General features: G+C 49.4%; 4 protein-coding genes across 7 annotated transcripts in view; 1 reads left to right on the forward strand and 3 right to left on the reverse strand.

Moving 5' to 3' along the window:
- The window catches only part of LOC119957747 (late histone H2B.L4-like), a 39900-nt gene extending 32459 nt beyond the window's left edge, over positions 1 to 7441 (reverse strand). For 2 of the 4 annotated variants that reach the window (XM_038785834.1, XM_038785836.1), the window contains exon 1: positions 7222 to 7438. The gene's annotated coding sequence lies outside the window, so the exon portion shown is untranslated. Of the gene's footprint in view, positions 1 to 7221 lie in introns of all 4 variants that reach the window. The other 2 variants (XR_005458902.1, XR_005458908.1) reach the window with 2 other exon arrangements.
- Positions 7442 to 13882: 6441 nt separating this feature from the next.
- On the forward strand, positions 13883 to 15398 carry LOC119957727 (histone H1-like). The gene has a single exon (XM_038785807.1). It carries the CDS (start codon positions 14103 to 14105, stop codon positions 14778 to 14780), a length of 678 nt encoding a protein of 225 aa, XP_038641735.1. The 5' UTR covers positions 13883 to 14102; the 3' UTR covers positions 14781 to 15398.
- A 1976-nt stretch (positions 15399 to 17374) lies between these two features.
- On the reverse strand, positions 17375 to 18144 carry LOC119957732 (late histone H2A.L3-like). The gene has a single exon (XM_038785814.1). The coding sequence runs from the start codon at positions 18052 to 18054 to the stop codon at positions 17617 to 17619; it is 438 nt and encodes a 145-aa protein (XP_038641742.1). The 5' UTR covers positions 18055 to 18144; the 3' UTR covers positions 17375 to 17616.
- An 804-nt stretch (positions 18145 to 18948) lies between these two features.
- LOC119957752 (late histone H2B.L4-like) lies at positions 18949 to 19509 on the reverse strand. The gene has a single exon (XM_038785841.1). The coding sequence runs from the start codon at positions 19460 to 19462 to the stop codon at positions 19076 to 19078; it is 387 nt and encodes a 128-aa protein (XP_038641769.1). The 5' UTR covers positions 19463 to 19509; the 3' UTR covers positions 18949 to 19075.
- Between the last annotated feature and the right edge of the window lie 45 nt (positions 19510 to 19554).

The following is a 19554-nucleotide window of genomic DNA, read 5'->3' on the forward strand; positions in this document are numbered from 1 at the left end:
CACACTGGAAACAGACCCAAACAAGGTTAACAAGACCTTTGAGGACTTTTACCGGGGACTGCACACCTCAGATCCCCCAACAGGGGAACATCGAAAAATACTGCACATAACAGGCCCTGCAGCCCACGATGTTGTACCGAACCTTTGTCCTAGATTAATCATAGATTATCATAGAATTTACAGTGCAGAAGGAGGCCACTCGGCCCATCGAGTCTGCCCCAGCTCTTGGAAAGAGCACCCTACCCGGGGTCAACACCTCCACCCTATCCCCATAACCCAGTAATCCCACCCAACACTGACGGCAATTTTGGACACCAAGGGCAATTTATCATGGCCAATCCACCTAACCGGCACATCTTTGGACTGTGGGAGAAAACCGGATCGGCACCCGGAGGAAACCCACGCACACACGGGATGGATGTGCAGACTCCACACAGACAGTGACCCAGCCGGGAATCCAAGGCGAAATCGAAACTGGGACCCTGGAGCTGTGAAGCAATTGTGCTCTCCACAATGCTACCGTGATGCCCTTAAGAATAAATTAATCTACACTCCATTATTCTACCATAATCCATGTACATATCCAATAGCCGCTTGAAGGTCCCTAATGTTGCCGACACAACTACTTCCATAGGCAGTACATTCCATGCCCCCACTACTCTCTGGGTAAAGAACCTACCTCTGACATCCCCCCTATATCTTCCACCATCCACCTTAAATTTATGTACCCTTGTAATGGTTTGTTCCACTCGGGGAAAAGTCTCTGGCTGTCTACTCTATCTATTCCCCTGATCATCATATAAACCTCTATCAAGTTGCCCCTCATCCTTCTCCGTTCTAATGAGAAAAGGCCTAGCACCCTCAACCTTTCCTTGTAAGACCTACTCTCCATTCCAGGCAACATCCTGGTCAATCTCCTTTGCACCTTTTCCAAAACTTCCACATCCTTCCTAAAATGAGGTGACCAGAACTGCACACAGTACTCAGATGTGGCCTCACCAAGGTTTTGTACAGCTGCATCATCACCTCACGGCTCTTAAATTCAATTCCTCTGCCAATGAACGCTAGCACACCATAGGCCTTCTTCACAGCTCTATCCACTTCAGTGGCAACTTTCAAAGGTCTCTGAACATAGGGGCTGGTTTAGCTCACTGGGCTAAATCGCTGGCTTTTAAAGCACACCAAGCAGGCCAGCAGCACAGTTTGATTCCCGTACCAGCCTCCCCGGACAGGCGCTGGTATGTGGCGACTAGGGGTTTTTCACAGTAACTTCATTGAAGCCGACTCGTGACAATAAGCGATTTTCATTTTTCATTTCATTTCAACAGAGACCCCAAGATCTCTCTGCTCCTCAACTTTGCCAAGAACCCTACCGTTAACCCTGTATTCCGCATTCACATTTCTCCTTCCAAAATGGACAACCTCACACTTGTCAGGGTTAAACTCCATCTACCACTTCTCAGCCCAGCTCTGCATCCTATCTATGTCTCTTTGCAGCAGACAACAGCCCTCCTCACTATCCACAACTCCACCAATCTTCGTATCATTTGCAAATTTACTGACCCACCCTTCAACTCCCTCATCCAAGTCATTAATGAAAATCACAAACAGCAGAGGACCCAGAACTGATCCCTGCGGTACGCCACTGGTAACTGGTCTCCAGGCTGAATAATTCCCATCCACTACAAATCTCTGACTTATATTGGTTAGCCAGTTCATTATCCAACTGGCAATATTTCCCACTATCCCATGACTCCTTACTTTCTGCATTAGCCTGCCATGGGGAACCTTATCAAATGCCTTACTAAAATCAATGTACACTACATCCACTGCTTTACCTTCATCCACATGCTTGGTCACCTCCTCAAAGAATTCAATAAGACTTGTAAGGCAAGACCTACCCCATATAAATTGGTGCTGACTATCCCTAATCAAGCAGTGTTTTTCCAGATGCTCAGAAATCGTATCTCTCAGTACCCTTTCCATTACTTTGCCTCCCACCGAAGTAAGACTAACTGGCCTGTAATTCCCAGTGTTATCCCTATTCCCTTTTTTGAACAGAGGCACAACATTCGCCACTCTCCAATCCCCTGGTACCACCCCTGTTGACAGTGAGGACGATGACAATCTACCGCTACTGTCCTTGATCGGACCTACCCTCGCTCTAGTCATTCTCATATTTCTCACATATGTGTAAAAGACCTTGGGGTTTTCCTTGATCCTCTCCGCCAAAGATTTTTCATGCCCTCTCTTAGCTCTCCTAATCCCTTTCTTCAATTCCCTCCTGGCTATCTTGTATCCCTCCAACGCCCTGTCTGAACCTTGTTTCCTCAGCCTTACACAAGTCTCTTTCTTCCTCTAAACAAGACATTCAACCTCTCTTGTCAAACATGGTTCCCTCACTTGACCATCTCTTCCCTGCCTGACAGGGATACACATATCAAAGACATGTAGTACCTGATCCATGAACAAGTTTCACATTTCACTTGTGTCCTTCCCCGACAGCCTATGTTCCCAACTTATGCACTTCAATTCTTGTCTTACAGCATTGTATTTACCTTTCCCCCAATTGTAAATCTTGTCCTGTTGCACGCACCTATCCATTACTGAAGTGAAAGTCACAGAAATGTGGTCACAACCTACAAAATGTTTCCCCACTAACAAATCTATCACTTGCCCTGGTTCATTACCAAGTACCAAATCCAATATGGCCTCCCCTCTGGTCAGACAATCCACATACTGTGTTAGAAAAGCTTCCTGGACACACTGCACAAATACCACCCCATCCAAACTATTTGATCGAAAGAGTTTCCACTCAATGTTTGGGAAGTTGAAGTCACCCATGACTACTACCCTGTGACTTCTGCACCTTTCCAAAATCTGTTCCTCCACATCTCTGCTGCTATTGGGGAGGGGAGTTGGGGGGGGGGGGGGGGGGCTATAGAAAACTCCCAACAAGGTGACTGCTCCTTTCCTATTTCTTTTAAAAAAAAATAAATTTAGAGTACCCAATTATTTTTTCCAATTAAGGGGCAATTTAACGTGGCCAATCCACCTAACCTGCACATCTTTGGGTTGTTGTGGGGCGAAACCCACGCAGGCTAGGGGAGAATGTGCAAACTCCTCACAGACCCAGTGCCAGGATTCAAACCCAGGTCCTTAGCGCCGTAGGCAGCGATGCTAACCACTGTGCCACCGTGCTGCCCTCCTTTCCTATTTCTGACTTCAACCCATACTACCTCAGTAGGCAGATCCTACTCGAACTGTCTTTCTGCAGCTGTTATACTATCTCTAATTAACAATGCCACCCCCCCACCTCTTTTACCATCTACCCTAATCTTGTTTAAACATCTATAACCAGGGAACGCCAACAACCATTTCTGCCCCTTTTCTATCCAAGTTTCCGTGATGGCCACCACATCCTAGTCCCAAGTACCGATCCATGCCTTAAGTTCACCCACCTTATTCCTGATGCTTCTTTCGTTGAATTAAACACACTTCAACCCATCTCCGTGCCTGCAAGTACTCTCCTTTGTCAGTGTTACCTTCCCCACTGTGTCACTACGCGCTTTGGTGAGCTGAATATCGGCTTCCTTAGTTGCTGGACTACAAATCCGTTTCCCATTCCCCTGCCAAATTAGTTTAAACCCTTCCGAAGAGTACTAGAAAACCTCCCTCCCAGGATATTGGTGCCCCTCTGGTTCAGATGCAACCCGTCCTGCTTGTACAGGTCCCACCTTCCCCAGAATGCTCTCCAATTATCCAAATACCTGAAGCCCTCCCTCCTGCACCATTCCTGCAGCCAGGTGTGCAACTGCACTCTCTCCCTATTCCTAGCCTCGCTGTCACGTGGCACCGGCAACAAACCAGTGATGACAATTCTGTCTGTCCTGGCTTTTAACTTCCAGCCTAACTCCCTAAACTTGTTTATTACCTCCACACCCCTTTTCCTACCTATGTCGTTTGTACCAATGTGCACCATGACTTCTGGCTGCTCACCCTCCCCCTTCAGGATTATGAAGACACGATCCGAAACATCCCTGACCCTGGCACCCAGGAGGCAACATACCTTCCGGGAGTCTCGCTCGCGACCACAGAATCTCCTATCTATTCCCCTAACCATTGACTCTCCTATTACTATTGCTTTTCTATTCTCCCCCACTTCCCTTCTGAGCACCAGAGCCAGACTCAGTGTCAGAGACCTGGCCGCTAGGGCCTTCCCCCGGTAGGTCATCCCCCCAACAGCATCCAAAATAGTATACTTGTTTTGCAGGGGAACGGCCACGAGGGATCCCTGCACTGTCTGCCCGTTTCGTTTTCCTTCCCCTGACTGTAACCCAGCTACTCTTGTCCTGCACCTTGGGTGTGGTTACCTCCCTGTAACTCCCTATTACCCCCTCTGCCTCCTGGATGATCCGAAGTTCATCCAGCTCCAGCTCTAGTTCCCTTACACGGCCTCAGGGGAGCAGGAGTTGGGTGCGCTTCCCGCAGGTATAGTCAGAGGGGACACCGGTGGTATCCCTCACCACCCACATCCTACAGGAGGAGTATGCAACTGCCCTCGCCTCCATCCCCTCTTAACTTACAGAATATAGCTGCCCTGTGGATCAACTGGAACTCCACCCTCTGACTCTGCTCCCAGTCATCTGCACTCTGAACTCCTGGCTCCCTTCTCGTTCTTTGAGGAAATGTAATGAAAGGAACACCTTTCTCCCCCAGTCACCAAACTCTCACTATAGCACTCAAATGCACCAAATTCAGCACTCCCTCAGTCACCAAACACTCACTATAGCACTCAAATACACCAAATTCAGCACTCAGTGCAAACTCGTGGATGAAGCTATTCCTCGATGGACTGGACTTGCCAGTTCTGGCGGAAGACAGGAAACGGGGCCTGGGAGCACTGCTAGAACTGAGAGAGATCATGGAGAGTATAAGCTCCATTCAGGCCTAAAACAAGGTCCAGGGGTGTACACAAAGCAGGGGGACCTATGAATCAGGGGAATGTATAAAGCATGACAGTGCACAGAGCAGGGTGATGTGTAAACCAGGGGAGTGTATCAAGCAGGGGGTGTATTAAACAGCAGGGTGTATGAGGCATGAGAGTGTATACAGCAGGGGGATGTGTAAACCGGGGGGGGGGGGGGTGTATAAAGCAGGGGGATGTATAAAGCAGGGGGATGTATAAAGCAGGGGGATGTATGAAGTATGGGAGTTTATACAGCAGGGGAGTGTGTGTAATGCAGGGGAGTGTGTGTAATGCAGGGGAGTGTGTGTAATGCAGGGGAGTGTGTGTAATGCAGGGGAGTGTGTGTAATGCAGGGGAGTGTGTGTAATGCAGGGGAGTGTGTGTAATGCAGGGGAGTGTGTGTAATGCAGGGGAGTGTGTGTAATGCAGGGGAGTGTGTGTAATGCAGGGGAGTGTGTGTAATGCAGGGGAGTGTGTGTAATGCAGGGGAGTGTGTGTAATGCAGGGGAGTGTGTGTAATGCAGGGGAGTGTGTGTAATGCAGGGGAGTGTGTGTAATGCAGGGGAGTGTGTGTAATGCAGGGGAGTGTGTGTAATGCAGGGGAGTGTGTGTAATGCAGGGGAGTGTGTGAAGCAGGGGAGTGTGTGTAATGCAGGGGAGTGTGTGTAATGCAGGGGAGTGTGTGTAATGCAGGGGAGTGTGTGTAATGCAGGGGAGTGTGTGTAATGCAGGGGAGTGTGTGTAATGCAGGGGAGTGTGTGTAATGCAGGGGAGTGTGTGTAATGCAGGGGAGTGTGTGTAATGCAGGGGAGTGTGTGTAATGCAGGGGAGTGTGTGTAATGCAGGGGAGTGTGTGTAATGCAGGGGAGTGTGCAAACTAGGGGAATGTGTAAATTACGGGAGTAATCTCAACCAGGGGAGTGTATGGATCCAGGGAAAGATGCACAACAAGAGCGTGTGTAAATTGGGGAGTGTGTACATCAGTTGAGAGTTCAAAGCAGGCGAGTGTGGAACCAGGTCAGCATGCAAACCAGGGGAGTGTGAAAAAACAGTTTGTAACAGGGCATAGTGTACATCAGGGGAGAGGTTCACAGCGCCATGGTCCAAGATTCATTTCCCACTTGGTCGCTGCCTCTGCAGAGTCTGCACATTTTCCCCGTGTCTCCATGGGTTTCCTCCACATGCTCCCATTTCCTCCCAGAAGTCCCGAAAGACATGCTTGTTATGTGAATTAGACATTACACCAATATTTTATTTTGGACTTGTCTCAGTACAAATTTAGGATTAATTATGTATTTTTCAATCAGCTGTACTATCTGACTTTTTACACGTGCCTAAGGTTCACAACTTTGTGAGATTAAAGTGCTTCTGATACATTTTAATCCAACAAAGTTTCAAAAAAGTGCAAATGGATACTTTCACATTGATTGCTCAATCTATAGCCTAATTAATACTTTCCTGATTAATTTACAGATGAAAAGTTGATTCGACGTTCCATGATAGGGCAGCAAGTTAGCACAAGTGGATAGCACTGTGGCTTCACAGCGCCTGGGTCCCAGGTTGGATTACCCGCTGGGACACTGTCTGTGTGGAGTCTGCATGTTCTCCCCGTGTCTGCGTTGGTTTCCTCCGGGTGCTCCGCTTTCCTCCCACAGTCCAAAGACATGAAGGTCAGGTGGATTGGCCATGATAAATTACCCTGTGTGACCAAAAAAGGTTAGGTGGGGTTATTGGGTTACGGGGACGGGTGGGAGTGAGGGTTAAGTGGGTTGGTGCAGACTTGATGGGCCAAATACCTCTTTCTGCACTGCATGCTCGAAGTTCATGGACTAGGGGTGAATTGTGGAAAATTATCCCACCTACCCTCTCGTGTATCACTGTTGGATTGGGCATGTTTATCTGGGACTTGAGCTCAATGTAAGTGTGACTGCTTCTGTTCCCTGTGACGGTGGAGCTGATGTTGTGTCTGTGTCTCTGCAATGTTGGATTAATATTGTACTTACTGTCAGTTAGAAGGAGACGGCGGAACATTCTTGTTGCTGAGGAATCATCATCTTGGAACTCATATCTTCATCTGATGAACGTGGGGAAGAAAAAATATCTCTTGTAAATCAGGGTCAGATGAGGTCAATGATAAATTAAACAATTCTTTCAACTGATAATCAGTAAAAATAGAAAATACCCTCCAAATTCTGCCCCAGAATCAGACAATAAGCCAGGCCCAGAAAGAGCTCTCCCTTCCCCCCGCTCACTCCAAGTCCCGGAACAAGATGGGGCTCCCGCTGCGCCTCTTGCAAACAGCCCCCGATTCTCCCTGAACTCCCCCCGAGTCAGTAATGATCTCTGAGCCTCTTTGCTCACACTCCCAAATGGATGAGCTGCTGCAATGAGAACGCTGTTTCCTCGCTGACCTGGGCCCTGACATTTCACTCAGTTTGAACAAAGCGTCTCCACTGACTGAGCAAAAGGAGAATGGGGGGGAGGGGATGCGCATGCGCGCTTCAGATCAGAGTGACGCCAAGCAGGGGGCGGGGTTACCCGGGCATGCGCAGATCCGCGCAGCAATTCCGCATTGAGAATCAATGGGAATATTCCCCATTTCACTGTCATCACATTTGGAGCAAATCCTCCGATAGAGCCCGTGTTGGGGGGACTGTGTGTGTGTGGGTGCAAGTGGCCCTGCGCCCCAGGGCTCAACCAATCACCTTTGTAGCTGTGTGTTTGTCCCAATGAGATATTCCATTTGCAGCCATTGCCTGCAGCTTGTTTGTTATTACACTGCCATTCAGCCCCTCAAACTCACACTTTCTGCAAACTACCATTTCACTGACTGACTTCATTTTCCAGAGAAGCCGAGAATTACTGCAGGGCAGAAGAAGGCAATTCTGCCCATTACCGTCCCTCGGAAAGAGCATCCCACCTTGGCGCACTCCCCGCCCTATCTCCATAAACCCGAGACCCCACTGAACCAACACATCCTTGGATACGAAGCAGTAATTCAGCATTGCCAATCCACCTAACCTGCACATCTTTGGCCTGTGGGAGGAAATCTGAGCACCCGGGGGGGAACCCACCCACACACACGGGGAGAAGGTCCAAACCCCCACACATGCAGTCTCCGAAATCTGGAATTAAACCCGGGTCTCTGGCACAGTGAGGCAGCAGTGCTAACCACTGTTCCACCTTCCGGTTCTCTCCCGCTCCCGGTTCTCTCCCTCTCACGGTTCCATCCCTCTCCCGGTTCTCTCACTCTCCCTCCCGGCTCTCTCCCTCCCCCGGTTCTCTCCCTCTCCCGGTTCACTCCCTCCCCCGGTTCTCTCCCTCCCCCGGTTCACTCCCTCCCCCGGTTCACTCCCTCCCCCGGTTCACTCCCTCCCCCGGTTCACTCCCTCTCCCGGTTCACTCCCTCCCCCGGTTCTCTCCCTCCCCAGGTTCACTCCCTCTCCAGGTTCTCTCCCTCCCGAGCGAGCCGATTCTCTGCAAGCTTTCCCCAACAGATCCACTTTTAACTTTATTTATACTCGTTCTAACCTTTCAAAAATTAATTCTAAAGCTAACATTATTACTCTCTCTTTTATCTTCTCTTGCAGGCGTGATGATCCTCCGAGCCCCTTGGAGACCTTTTGACCCGACCCGACCTGACCTTTGTGACCTGGAAGAAGATCGGGCCCAAACCGGAAGTGAAGCCCCGACCTCGATTTGGAGCTGAACCGGGCCTCGGAGCTCCAAACCCGCCCTATCAACCGACGCCAGCCCCAGGATCGCCCGGCCTTGTCCCCGGTGCTCCCGACCCGACCCCCGATGGCAAGACACGGCTCAACGCGACCCCGAGAGACCCGCCCAGCGACCCGACCCGGAGAGGCCCGCCCAGCAACCCGACCTACCTGGTGATGGAAGAAAGAATAATCCACATGGAGGCCCCACCGTGCCGACTTCAAGATCCGACCCCAGGAGCGCCCAGGAAGGGAACAGACCATGGAACCTAGCCCAATCTGCTCCAGGAAGCCCCTGCCCCCGACCCAGGACCCCAAAAACAATGGAGACCGCGCGCGAGGACCCGAACACGCTGCAAGGTATTCCCGCACCCGCAGAACGCCGGGACCCATCCGGATCACAAACTCACCCCCCCCAGCAACCCCACTACCTCAACCAGCGCCCGGAACCCTGCCAGACGCGACCCCGGAAATGTAAACAGCGCCCTGGACCTCGCTAGCGCCCTGGACACCGCCAGCGCCCTGGACCCCGCCAGATGCAACCACCTACCTTCCACAAGGGCGGACGTCTCCCAACGGATCGCAGGATCATCTAGCAGCAGCCGCCGACCGAGAAAGCGAGGGAAACGCAGCGGTCTGCAGGTTAGACTGAAGGAACTGAGGGCTGGTTTAGCTCACCAGGCTAAATCCCTGGCTTTTAAAGCAGACCAAGCAGGCCAGCAGCACGGTTTGATTCCCGTACCACCTCCCCGGACAGGCGCTGGAATGTGGCGACTAGGGGCTTTTCACAGTAACTTCATTGAAGCCTACTCGTGACAATAAGCGATTTTCAATTCATTTTTCAAGACCCCTCTCCCCAGCATACTCCTGGCAAACGTCCAAGCGATTGAAAACAAGCTGGATGAACTTAACGCCAGACTTACCTCTCAGAGGGAAGTAAGAGACTGCTGTGTGCTCTGTTTCACAGAGACATGACTCACCCCCGCCTCACCGGACTCTGCCATACAACCTGAAGGCTTCTCTATTCACCGGGCGGACCGCACGGCATCTTCAGGCAAAGCGAAGGGTGGAGGCGTTTGCCTCCTCATCAACTCCTCCTGGTGCTTGGATGTGGTGACCCTGGCGACCTACTGCTCCCCAGACCTGGAATACTTGACCGTAAAGTGCCGCCCATACAATCTTCCACGTGAGTTCACTTCAGCCATTATCACAGCGGTCTACATCCCACCCCAGGCAGAAGTGAGGAAGGCGCTGGATGAACTGTACACAGTCATAAATAACTAAGAAACAGTAGGGCAGCAGGGTAGCATGGTGGTTAGCATCAATGCTTCACAGCTCCAGGGTCCCAGGTTCGATTCCCGGCTGGGTCACTGTCTGTGTGGAGTCTGCACGTCCTCCCCCTGTGTGCGTGGGTTTCCTCCGGGTGCTCCGGTTTCCTCCCACAGTCCAAAGATGTGCGGGTTAGGTGGATTGGCCATGTTAAATTGCCCGTAGTGTCCTAAAAAGTAAGGTTAAGGGGAGGGGTTATTGGGTTGCGGGTATAGGGTGGATACGTGGGTTTGAGTAGGGTGATCATGGCTCGGCACAACATCGAGGGCCGAAGGGCCTGTTCTGTGCTGTACTGTTCTATGTTCTAACACCCGGAGGCCTTGTTCATTGTGGCCGGAGACTTCAACAAAGCCAACCTCAAGAGTGTACTGCCAAAATTCCACCAGCACATCTCCTGTCCCTCCAGGGGCGACAACACTCTTGACCACTGCTACTCAAAAATCAAGGGTGCCTACCGTTCCATCCCCCGACCGCACTTTGGGAAATCAGACCATAAGGCTGTGCTCCTTCTCCCGGCTTACAAGCAGAAACTCAAGCGGGAGAATCCAGCTAAGAAGGTTGTGCAGTGCTGGTCCGAGGAGACATTAGAGCTCTTACGTGACTGCTTGGAGACAGTGGACTGGTCCATATTTAAGAACTCAGCGACTAACTTAAATGAGTATGTCACCACCGTCACAGACTTCATCAGCAAATGTGTGGACGACTGCGTGCCAAAGAAAGCAGTACGTATGTTCCCCAACCGGAAACCATGGCTCAACCGCAAGATTGACTCCCTACTGAAGGACGGATCTGAGGCTTTCAAGGCAGACGACCCTGTCCTGTACAAGAAATCCAGGTACGACCTCTGCAAAGCCATTCGAGATGCCAAGAGAGAATATCAAACTAAGCTAGGCTCACAGACAGACTCTCGGCGGTTGTGGCAAGGACTAAACAACATCACGGGTTACAAAGCGAAGCCGAGCAGTATCTCTGGCAGCAGCGCACCCCTCCCCGATGAACTTAATGCATTCTATGCTCGGTTTGCTATCGAGTGCCCCAGCAACCCATAATTCACCCATACCCACCATCACAGTTTCCGAAGTCAGATCGGCCTTCCTGAAAGTGAACCCACGGAGGGCGATGGGCCCGGAAGGGATTCCTGGTCGTGCACTCAGAGCCTGCGCATACCAGCTGGCAGATGTATTCACAGACATCTTTAACCTATCCCTACTCCACTCCGAGGTCCCCACCTGCTTCAAGAAGACCACCATCATACCGGTACCAAAGAATAACCAGGCAACGTGCCTCAATTACTACTGCCCAGTGGCCCTGACGTCGGTTGTAATGAAGAGCTTCGAGAGGCTGATCATGAAGCGCATCACCTCCATACTCCCGGAACGCCTTGACCCACTTCAATTCGCATACCGTCGCAACTGGTTCACATCAGACGCCATTTCCCTGGCCCTCCATTCATCCCTAGAGCATCTCGAAAACAAGGACTCCTACATCAGACTCCTATTTATTGACTACAGCTCCGCCTTCAACACCATATTCCCAGCCAAGCTCATATCAAAGCTCCAAAACCTAGGACTTGGCTCTCCACTCTGCAACTGGATCCTTGACTTTCTGACCAACAGACCAGTCAGTAAGAATGAACACCAACACCTCCTCCACAATAGTCCTCAATACCGGTGCCCCGCAAGGCTGCATACTTAGCCCCCTACTCTTCTCCCTGTACACACACGACTGCATGGCAAAACTTGGTTCCAACTCCATCTACAAGTTTGCTGACGATACGACCATAGTGGGCCGGATATCGAATAACGACTAGTCCGAATACAGGAGTGAGATGGAGAACCTAGCGGAGTGGTGTAACAACAACAATCTCTCCCTTAATGCCAGCAAAACTAAAGAGCTGGTCATCGACTTCAGGAAGCAAAGTACTGTACACACCCCTGTCAGCATCAACGGAGCCGAGGTAGAGATGGTGAGCAGTTTCAAATTCCTAGGGGTGCACATCACCAAAAATCTATCCTGGTCCACTCACGCCGGCGCAATCACCAAGAAAGCACAACGGCGCCTATACTTCCTGAGGAAACTAAGGAAATTCGGCATGTCCACACTAACCCTTACCAACTTTTACAGATGCACTATAGAGAGCATCCTATCGGGCTGCATCACAGCCTGGTATGGCAACTGCTCGGCCCAGGACCGCAAGGAACTTCAGAGAGTCGTGAATACCGCCCAGTCCATCACACGAACCTGCCTCCCATCCATTGATTCCATCTACACCTCCCGCTGCCGGGGGAAAGCAGGCAGCATAATCAAGGATCCCTCCCACCCGGCTTACTCACTTTTCCAACTTCTTCCATCGGGCATTAGATTCAGAAGTCTGAGAACACGCACAAACTGACTCAAAAACAGCTTCTTCCCCACTGTCACCAGACTCCTAAATGACCCTCTTATGCACTGACCTCATTAACACTACACCCATGTATGCTTCATCCGATGCCAATGCTTATGTAGTTACATTGTATATATTGTATTGCCCTATTATGTATTCTCATGTATTTTCTTGTATTTTCTTGAATTCTGTTTAATTCCCTTTTCTTCCCATGTACTGAATGATCTGTTGAGCTGCTTGCAGAAAAATACTTTTCACTGTACCTCGGCACACGTGACAATAAACAAATCCAATCCAATCCAATCCCCCGGTTCACTCCCTCTCCCGGTTCACTCCCTCTCCCTCCCAGTTCTCTCTCTCTCCGGGTTCACTCCCTCTCCGGGTTCACTCCCTCCCCCGGTTCTCTCCCTCTCCCGGTTCTCTCCCTCTCCGGGTTCTCTCCCTCTCCGGGTTCTCTCCCTCCCCCGGTTCACTCCCTCCCCCGGTTCACTCACTTCCCAGTGTTACAGGCTACTTTAGTTCCATACAATCCCAAGTTTAATACATTCCGCTCATTTTACAGGTTTTACACACTAGTCTGTAATTAAATTATCTTTGATTATGCATCTTCCACTGATTTTACACATTTCTCTTGTTAACACACTCCCCTCATTTATTATTGTCCCTGGTTTACACTCCCCACTAGTTTACACGTTCTCCTGGTTTACACGTTCCTTCTTTGAGTCCATCTTCATTTATAAATTAGCTGTTCGGATCAGAATGGTTAGAATCTGTGGGTCACTGTGAAAATCTCCACTCTCAAAAAGGGTGGGACTATTCTTTAACTGGGTGTCCCTGCTTGTTGAGTTTGGGGTTTAGTGTTACCGGCAGTGCAGGAGGATCACATCAAACAGGAAAATCTCCACTGTTGGAGAGGAGATCAATTGTATTTCCACATTCAAGTAAAACGTGTCATCAATGAGTTTAGATTTAAAAATATGACTTGCTGCTGCCGGGTATTTAGGGAAACAGAAGATAGGGAGCAGAAAACTCAGCTGATCAGTAAGTGAGGTGAAAATCTACAATTAAGGCACCGATTTGGAAACAAATGTTCAGCAGAGGGAGCATTCTGCCCTGGGAAATGTAATTTCCAAACCTTGTGTGTGGATGTGAATATTGTGGAAGAGAGAGTGAAAGGGGCGGGCCAAACAGGAGAAACCAACTGTGTTTGTGTGTCCGCTCTGATCAGCAGATCTCCCAATCCCTCTGGGACAAAATGGAAATATTGTTCATTTAATCAATCCCCCTGATCCCCTCCTACTTTCCCAAGTTGGATTTCAGTGCAGTTTCGATGCTGCTTTCCAGATTTCTGCGGAAAGGTTGGGAAAATGAGAGCGATCGGGTGAGAGAGCGCGAACAGTGCATCAGTAAAACGGGTTTAAATCCGAAATGGAGCATTCAAATCGCGGGAAACCTTTCCTACAGCAAACATTAGAGTGTGAGAGACAGGAAGGATTTATCCTGGGACACTGTGGAGCTGGAATTTGAGTGGAATTGGAGAGTTTGGGACCAGAGAAAAACACAGAGGCAGCAGCAGCAGCCTGGAGCTGAGAGCAGGTTGTCTCCGCCCCGTCCGCTCGCTGCCTTTAAGTTGCTCAGTGCCGCCACCAGAGGCTTCATTTCTCACCCACTTCACATTGAGGGAGAGATTTTGTGCAGAATCCCGGACATGAGCGATAGTGCAGCCGCCGAAACGGCTCCTCCAGCCGCCGTCCCAGTCAAGGCTGTCAAGAAGCAGAAGAAGGCGGTTCTCCGGAAGAAACCAGAAGGTCCCCGGCTGGGCGAACTGATCCACAAGATTGTGGCGGATAGCGGCGATCGCAAGGGGGTTTCCTTACAGGCCATAAAGAAGCAGCTGCGGATCAAAGGGGTCGATGTGGATAAACGGGGGTCCCAGATCAAGCAAAGTGTCAAGAGGAGTGTGGACAACGGCAGCTTGGCTCAGGTCAAGGGCACGGGCGCCTCCGGCTCCTTCAAGATCGTTAAGATGACAACCGGGGGGAAAGTGATAAAGACCGGAGCAGGCAAGAAACCTTTAGTGAAGAAAGCAGCAGCCAAGAAATCTCCCAAGAAAGCAGCACCCAAGAAACCCGCAGCCAAGAAAGCAGCAGCCAAGAAATCTCCCAAGAAAACAGCAGCCAAGAAATCTCCCAAGAAAGCAGCAGCCAAGATATCTCCCAAGAAAACAGCAGCCAAGAAGGCGGCAACTCCCAAAAAGAGGGCGAAGAAAGCAGCCCCGAAGAAAAGTTCTCCTGTGAAAAAGATCACGGGCGGAATTAAGCAGACCAAATCGAGGGCCAATCCCAAAGCGAAATCAACAAAGGCTAAGAAACCAGCAAAGAAGTGAAAGAACGCGAGCAAATTGTAAACCTCTGAACCCAAAGGCTCTTCTCAGAGCCACCCACATCTCTCCGGAAAGAGCTGATCCCCCGACCAATGAATCCCTGTCCCGGTGCTGGGAGCAGATTTTAGATAGAAATGTCAATCCAGTATTGCCCCTCACTCGCTGACATGCTCTGCACCGGGCTTCTCCCCCCACTCTGCACTAAAACACAGGGAAGTTGCTGCATCTTCCTAACCGGGGAACAGTCACAGTTTGTGTTAGTTTCATTCTTCACAGATTCAGGGGGGAGTTTGTAAAATAGTTAACATGGCGGAGAAATCCCGCCTCACAAGTCACTACTCAAAACACTTTATATCAGCTGGAAGGGATGTTAGTGAAATTCCCAATCTGTCTGGGAGAGGAGTTGTGTGGGGATGGAATCGGAGTTGGGGATGAAATGGGAGCAGGTAGTTGGGCTGGTTCTAGAAAGGAGTGGACTGAGGCGGGAATATTACTGACCTGCCTGGATTTAATAGATCCGCGTTTCTAACTCGCTGCTGTATAATGTTGCAGTTTGTACGTGTTCAGCGCGGTCTTTTCACTTCAATTAGTAATTTGGGATTAAAGTTCTCAGATATCCGATACTTGTCTTTGCGAAATTGTATTTGCTGGATTTTATGAATCTACTTTCGGACATGAATGTTCAGCGTCAGAATTTGATCAGAAACAAGGTTTACATAACTGATCTATAAACATCGCATCCTCCGCCATCTCCCCCAGATATGGAGATGCCGGCGTTGGACTGGGGTGAGCACAGTAAGAAGTCTTACAGCACCAGGTTAAAGTGGTGTTGTAAGACTTCTTACTGTGATCTCCACCAGAAAAGTCGCTAAACGAATCAGTCAATTTTACCTTTAATATCCATCGCTTTTTGCAATGAAAGAACCGATATCGTTGATTAGAATAAAATGAGACACAATTCCACCCCTCAATAGGAGCTTTATCCCAGTCTGTTGTAGAACAATCAGGGAGTGAATCTGAATTTAATCCGGGTGCTCAGGCATTGAGTCGAATCTGAGACAAAATGGGAACAGGAATCATTGAGATGTTTTTGATGTTCACAACTGGAGATTGATTTTTTTCGATTTTCGCAAATATCCCTTCCTTGTCCCTGTGAAATTGGCGGGCTTTTTGAAATTGATGGTTTGTCAGTTGCAGGTCCACCAATCAGGGCCCTGATATCCTTGCCGCCCATCGCACTTTTCAAACTTGTCCACGGGATCGGGCTGCATCCAATGAGGAGAAGAGGGCGGTCACTATAATGCCTTAAATAGGCAGTGAGAGAGCGGCGGCAGCATTCTCAGCCTCTGCCTTTCACCCAGTTTCACATCATGGCCAGGACCAAGCAGACAGCGCGCAAATCGACTGGAGGCAAAGCTCCTCGCAAACAGCTGGCTACCAAAGCGGCCCGCAAGAGCGCTCCAGCCACGGGCGGAGTGAAGAAGCCTCATCGCTACAGACCCGGCACTGTGGCTCTGAGGGAGATCCGCCGCTACCAGAAATCCACCGAGCTGCTGATCCGCAAACTGCCCTTCCAGCGCCTGGTGCGAGAGATCGCTCAGGACTTCAAGACAGACCTGCGCTTCCAGAGCTCCGCCGTCATGGCCCTGCAGGAGGCCAGCGAGGCTTACCTGGTGGGGCTCTTTGAGGACACCAACCTGTGCGCCATCCACGCCAAGCGAGTCACCATCATGCCCAAAGACATCCAGCTGGCCCGCCGCATCCGCGGGGAACGCGCCTAAAACCCGGCTTCACCAATAATAACAACAAAGGCTCTTTTAAGAGCCACCAAGTCGGTCAGGAAAAGAGCTTCCACCCCAGTATCTCGATTCAGCATTTTAAAAATCTCTGTTATTTGTTTCCTCATTGCCCTGGATCCGTTATCTGTTGTAGTCCAGCCCGTATTTCATTTCAGCCCAATAAACTAGACTGGCTGTGATTACTAATACTAATAACAATATCATGTAATCACAGGGACTGCACCGACGCCTGGAAAGAGCAATTTAGATAGATAGATAGATTGATAGGTAGAGAGACAGATATATGGATGGAAAGATAGATACGAAAGAGATAGAAACTTGCATAGATATACGGATGGATCGATAGATATGTAGATAGGTAGAAAGACCGTAAATACTAACTCACTCACAGATAAGTTGCCATTACAGCCGATGGCTTTAGGCCAATTCTTACAATTTACTCTGCATTACAATGAACTTTCTCGTCTCCAGGAAAATTCATCGTTTATTAAATATGCTGTTGTCATTTTTGCCGCACAGTATGTAATATCAAAGCCTTTTTATTGGAGCTATAATAATTTCAGTTTCCTAGGATTTCTTACCCCAATAAACTGCTTCCATAAAAACCTTCCTGCACATCGTGAGCCAGAGTTTGATGTTAATCCGAGGCTCCGAGTATGAAGCGTGTCACACAGTAACCCACTTGCAGATATAGTCATTGCAGAAACACCGACACATTAAATAGCAGAGCGGAATCTCTTGCGGAGAGATTACAGATCAGACATCCTTCTTTGAGCAATATTATTGGAACTTAGATCATTTCAGATCAGACACTTTTATCCCAAATAAACACATATAATTCACATGTGTCATAAATACTGAACATGTAAATAATGTCACGCACAGAATGCGCTGCGGATTGATGTCATAAAACGTGAAACATTTGCACATTAAGCAAAAGAGCAGAATCTCTGACGGTCAGATAATAGTTAGGCCTTTTCCAGATAAAGTGAGTGGCTCTGAAAAGAGCCTTTGGGTTATTATATTAAAGAACGTTCGCTTCACTTCTTGCCGGAGCTGGCACTGCTTTTCTTAGGCAGCAGCACGGCCTGGATATTAGGCAGCACCCCGCCCTGAGCGATGGTCACCCCTCCCAGCAGCTTGTTGAGCTCCTCGTCGTTGCGGACGGCCAGCTGCAGGTGTCTGGGGATGATGCGGGTCTTCTTGTTGTCCCGGGCCGCGTTCCCGGCCAGCTCGAGGATTTCAGCGGTCAGATACTCGAGCACAGCAGCCAGATAGACCGGGGCTCCGGCACCCACACGCTGGGCATAGTTACCCTTTCTCAGGTGCCTGTGAACACGGCCCACCGGGAACTGCAGTCCAGCCCGGGAGGAGCGAGACTTGGCCTTGGCCCGAGCTTTACCGCCGGTCTTTCCTCTTCCAGACATTGTCACAATCTCACAAACACTTTCACACAGAATGAGGGAAACCGCCCACATTCACTTCTCTTATAGCTTCAGGAGGAATGGCGGTGCACACATTGCTGATTGGTTATCTGAACAACATTGTGGAGCCGGCGACAAAGTGACCAATCAGATATCTGTTTGAAGCACCAATCAGGAGAACCCACGGTGCTGAGAGCAGAAAGTTTGGGCGGCAAATGTTCAGATTCCAACCGAATATTTATTTCAAATCTTAAATGGGCGCGAAAAGATTTAACAGATAAAATTAAATAAAAAATGTGACTAAATCATTTGAGTATAAGATTGTTGGATTCTCTCTCTTTCCGCGTCTCGTTTCCCATTATCTGTTAGTTTCTGATTTTGTCTGACAACAAACCCAAAATAAATTAAACCAAAACAATGGAGAGACTGCAAATGTGAATTAAAGAGAAAATGCTGGATCAACTCAGCGTGTCTGGTATCATCTGTGGAGAGAAACGTTTAGGATCTGTAGAAGGGGAACTGACTACACAGGTTTAATCTGGCTGTTGTTTAAAACGTTCTGAGCCGCCGACAGTGTCTAATTCACAGCCATCTGCAAATATATAACATTTATTCATATTGTAGACTGCTGCCGCTTCCTTGGTGTTAAAAGTGGAGTGAGCAGTTTGGAGCTAGTGTCACTATTGAAATGGAGTTTACCCACACCACCGGGGTGCTCTCGATCAGAGTGTGAACATGAACATTAATGGAAACGGAGTAATTTATAAGGCTGAACACAAATGCTACGGGAAATATTGGTACTGTAGTTCTATTCTCTCCAAATCCAGCGACAACGGCCGTGTATGAACCTGTCACCGAGCTGGGACTTTATAAACAACGTACAAAGATCGACATGACGATAACTGCATTATACAGGATGCTATTGTAGTGAAACGCTATTAAAACGGATCTGGATATTCATAATAGAAATAAACCGATAATTTAAAGTATGATGGTTTGGCTGCTTTACAGAAGTTGTGGGTGGCTCTTAAAAGAGCCGTTGTGTTTGGGGTGGTTTTCAGTCCATTGTGCAGTTTTACTTGGAGCTGGTGTACTTGGTGACCGCCTTTGTCCCTTCCGACACGGCGTGCTTGGCCAGTTCCCCGGGCAGCAGCAGGCGCACGGCGGTCTGGATCTCCCGGGAGCTGATGGTGCTGCGCTTGTTGTAATGGGCCAGGCGGGAAGCCTCACCCGCGATACGCTCGAAAATATCGCTGACGAACGAGTTCATGATGCTCATGGCCTTGGAGGAGATGCCGGTGTCGGGGTGAACCTGCTTCATCACTTTGTAGATGTAGATGGAGTAACTCTCCTTCCTCGACTTTCGCCGCTTCTTGCCGCCCTTTACTGCCGGTTTCTTAATGACTTTCTTGGCTCCCTTCTTGGCAGCTGGTTTCGATGTTGGTTTCTTCTCGTCAGCCATCTTCAGTTTCACCCAGAAATAAAGCAAACCCCTTCGGAGCGCTGATTAAATAGATAGAGCCTCACATCTATGCTAATGAGGAATGGGGAAAG

Source organism: Scyliorhinus canicula, chromosome 27 (assembly GCF_902713615.1).
Source record: "Scyliorhinus canicula chromosome 27, sScyCan1.1, whole genome shotgun sequence".
Taxonomy (NCBI): Eukaryota; Metazoa; Chordata; class Chondrichthyes; order Carcharhiniformes; family Scyliorhinidae; genus Scyliorhinus; species Scyliorhinus canicula.

Coding starts and splice junctions, on each gene's coding strand:
- LOC119957727 (XM_038785807.1), top strand. CDS start 14,103: ATGAGCGATAGTGCAGCCGCCGAAACGGCTCCTCCAGCCGCCGTCCCA.
- LOC119957732 (XM_038785814.1), bottom strand. CDS start 18,054: ATGTGGGCGGTTTCCCTCATTCTGTGTGAAAGTGTTTGTGAGATTGTG.
- LOC119957752 (XM_038785841.1), bottom strand. CDS start 19,462: ATGGCTGACGAGAAGAAACCAACATCGAAACCAGCTGCCAAGAAGGGA.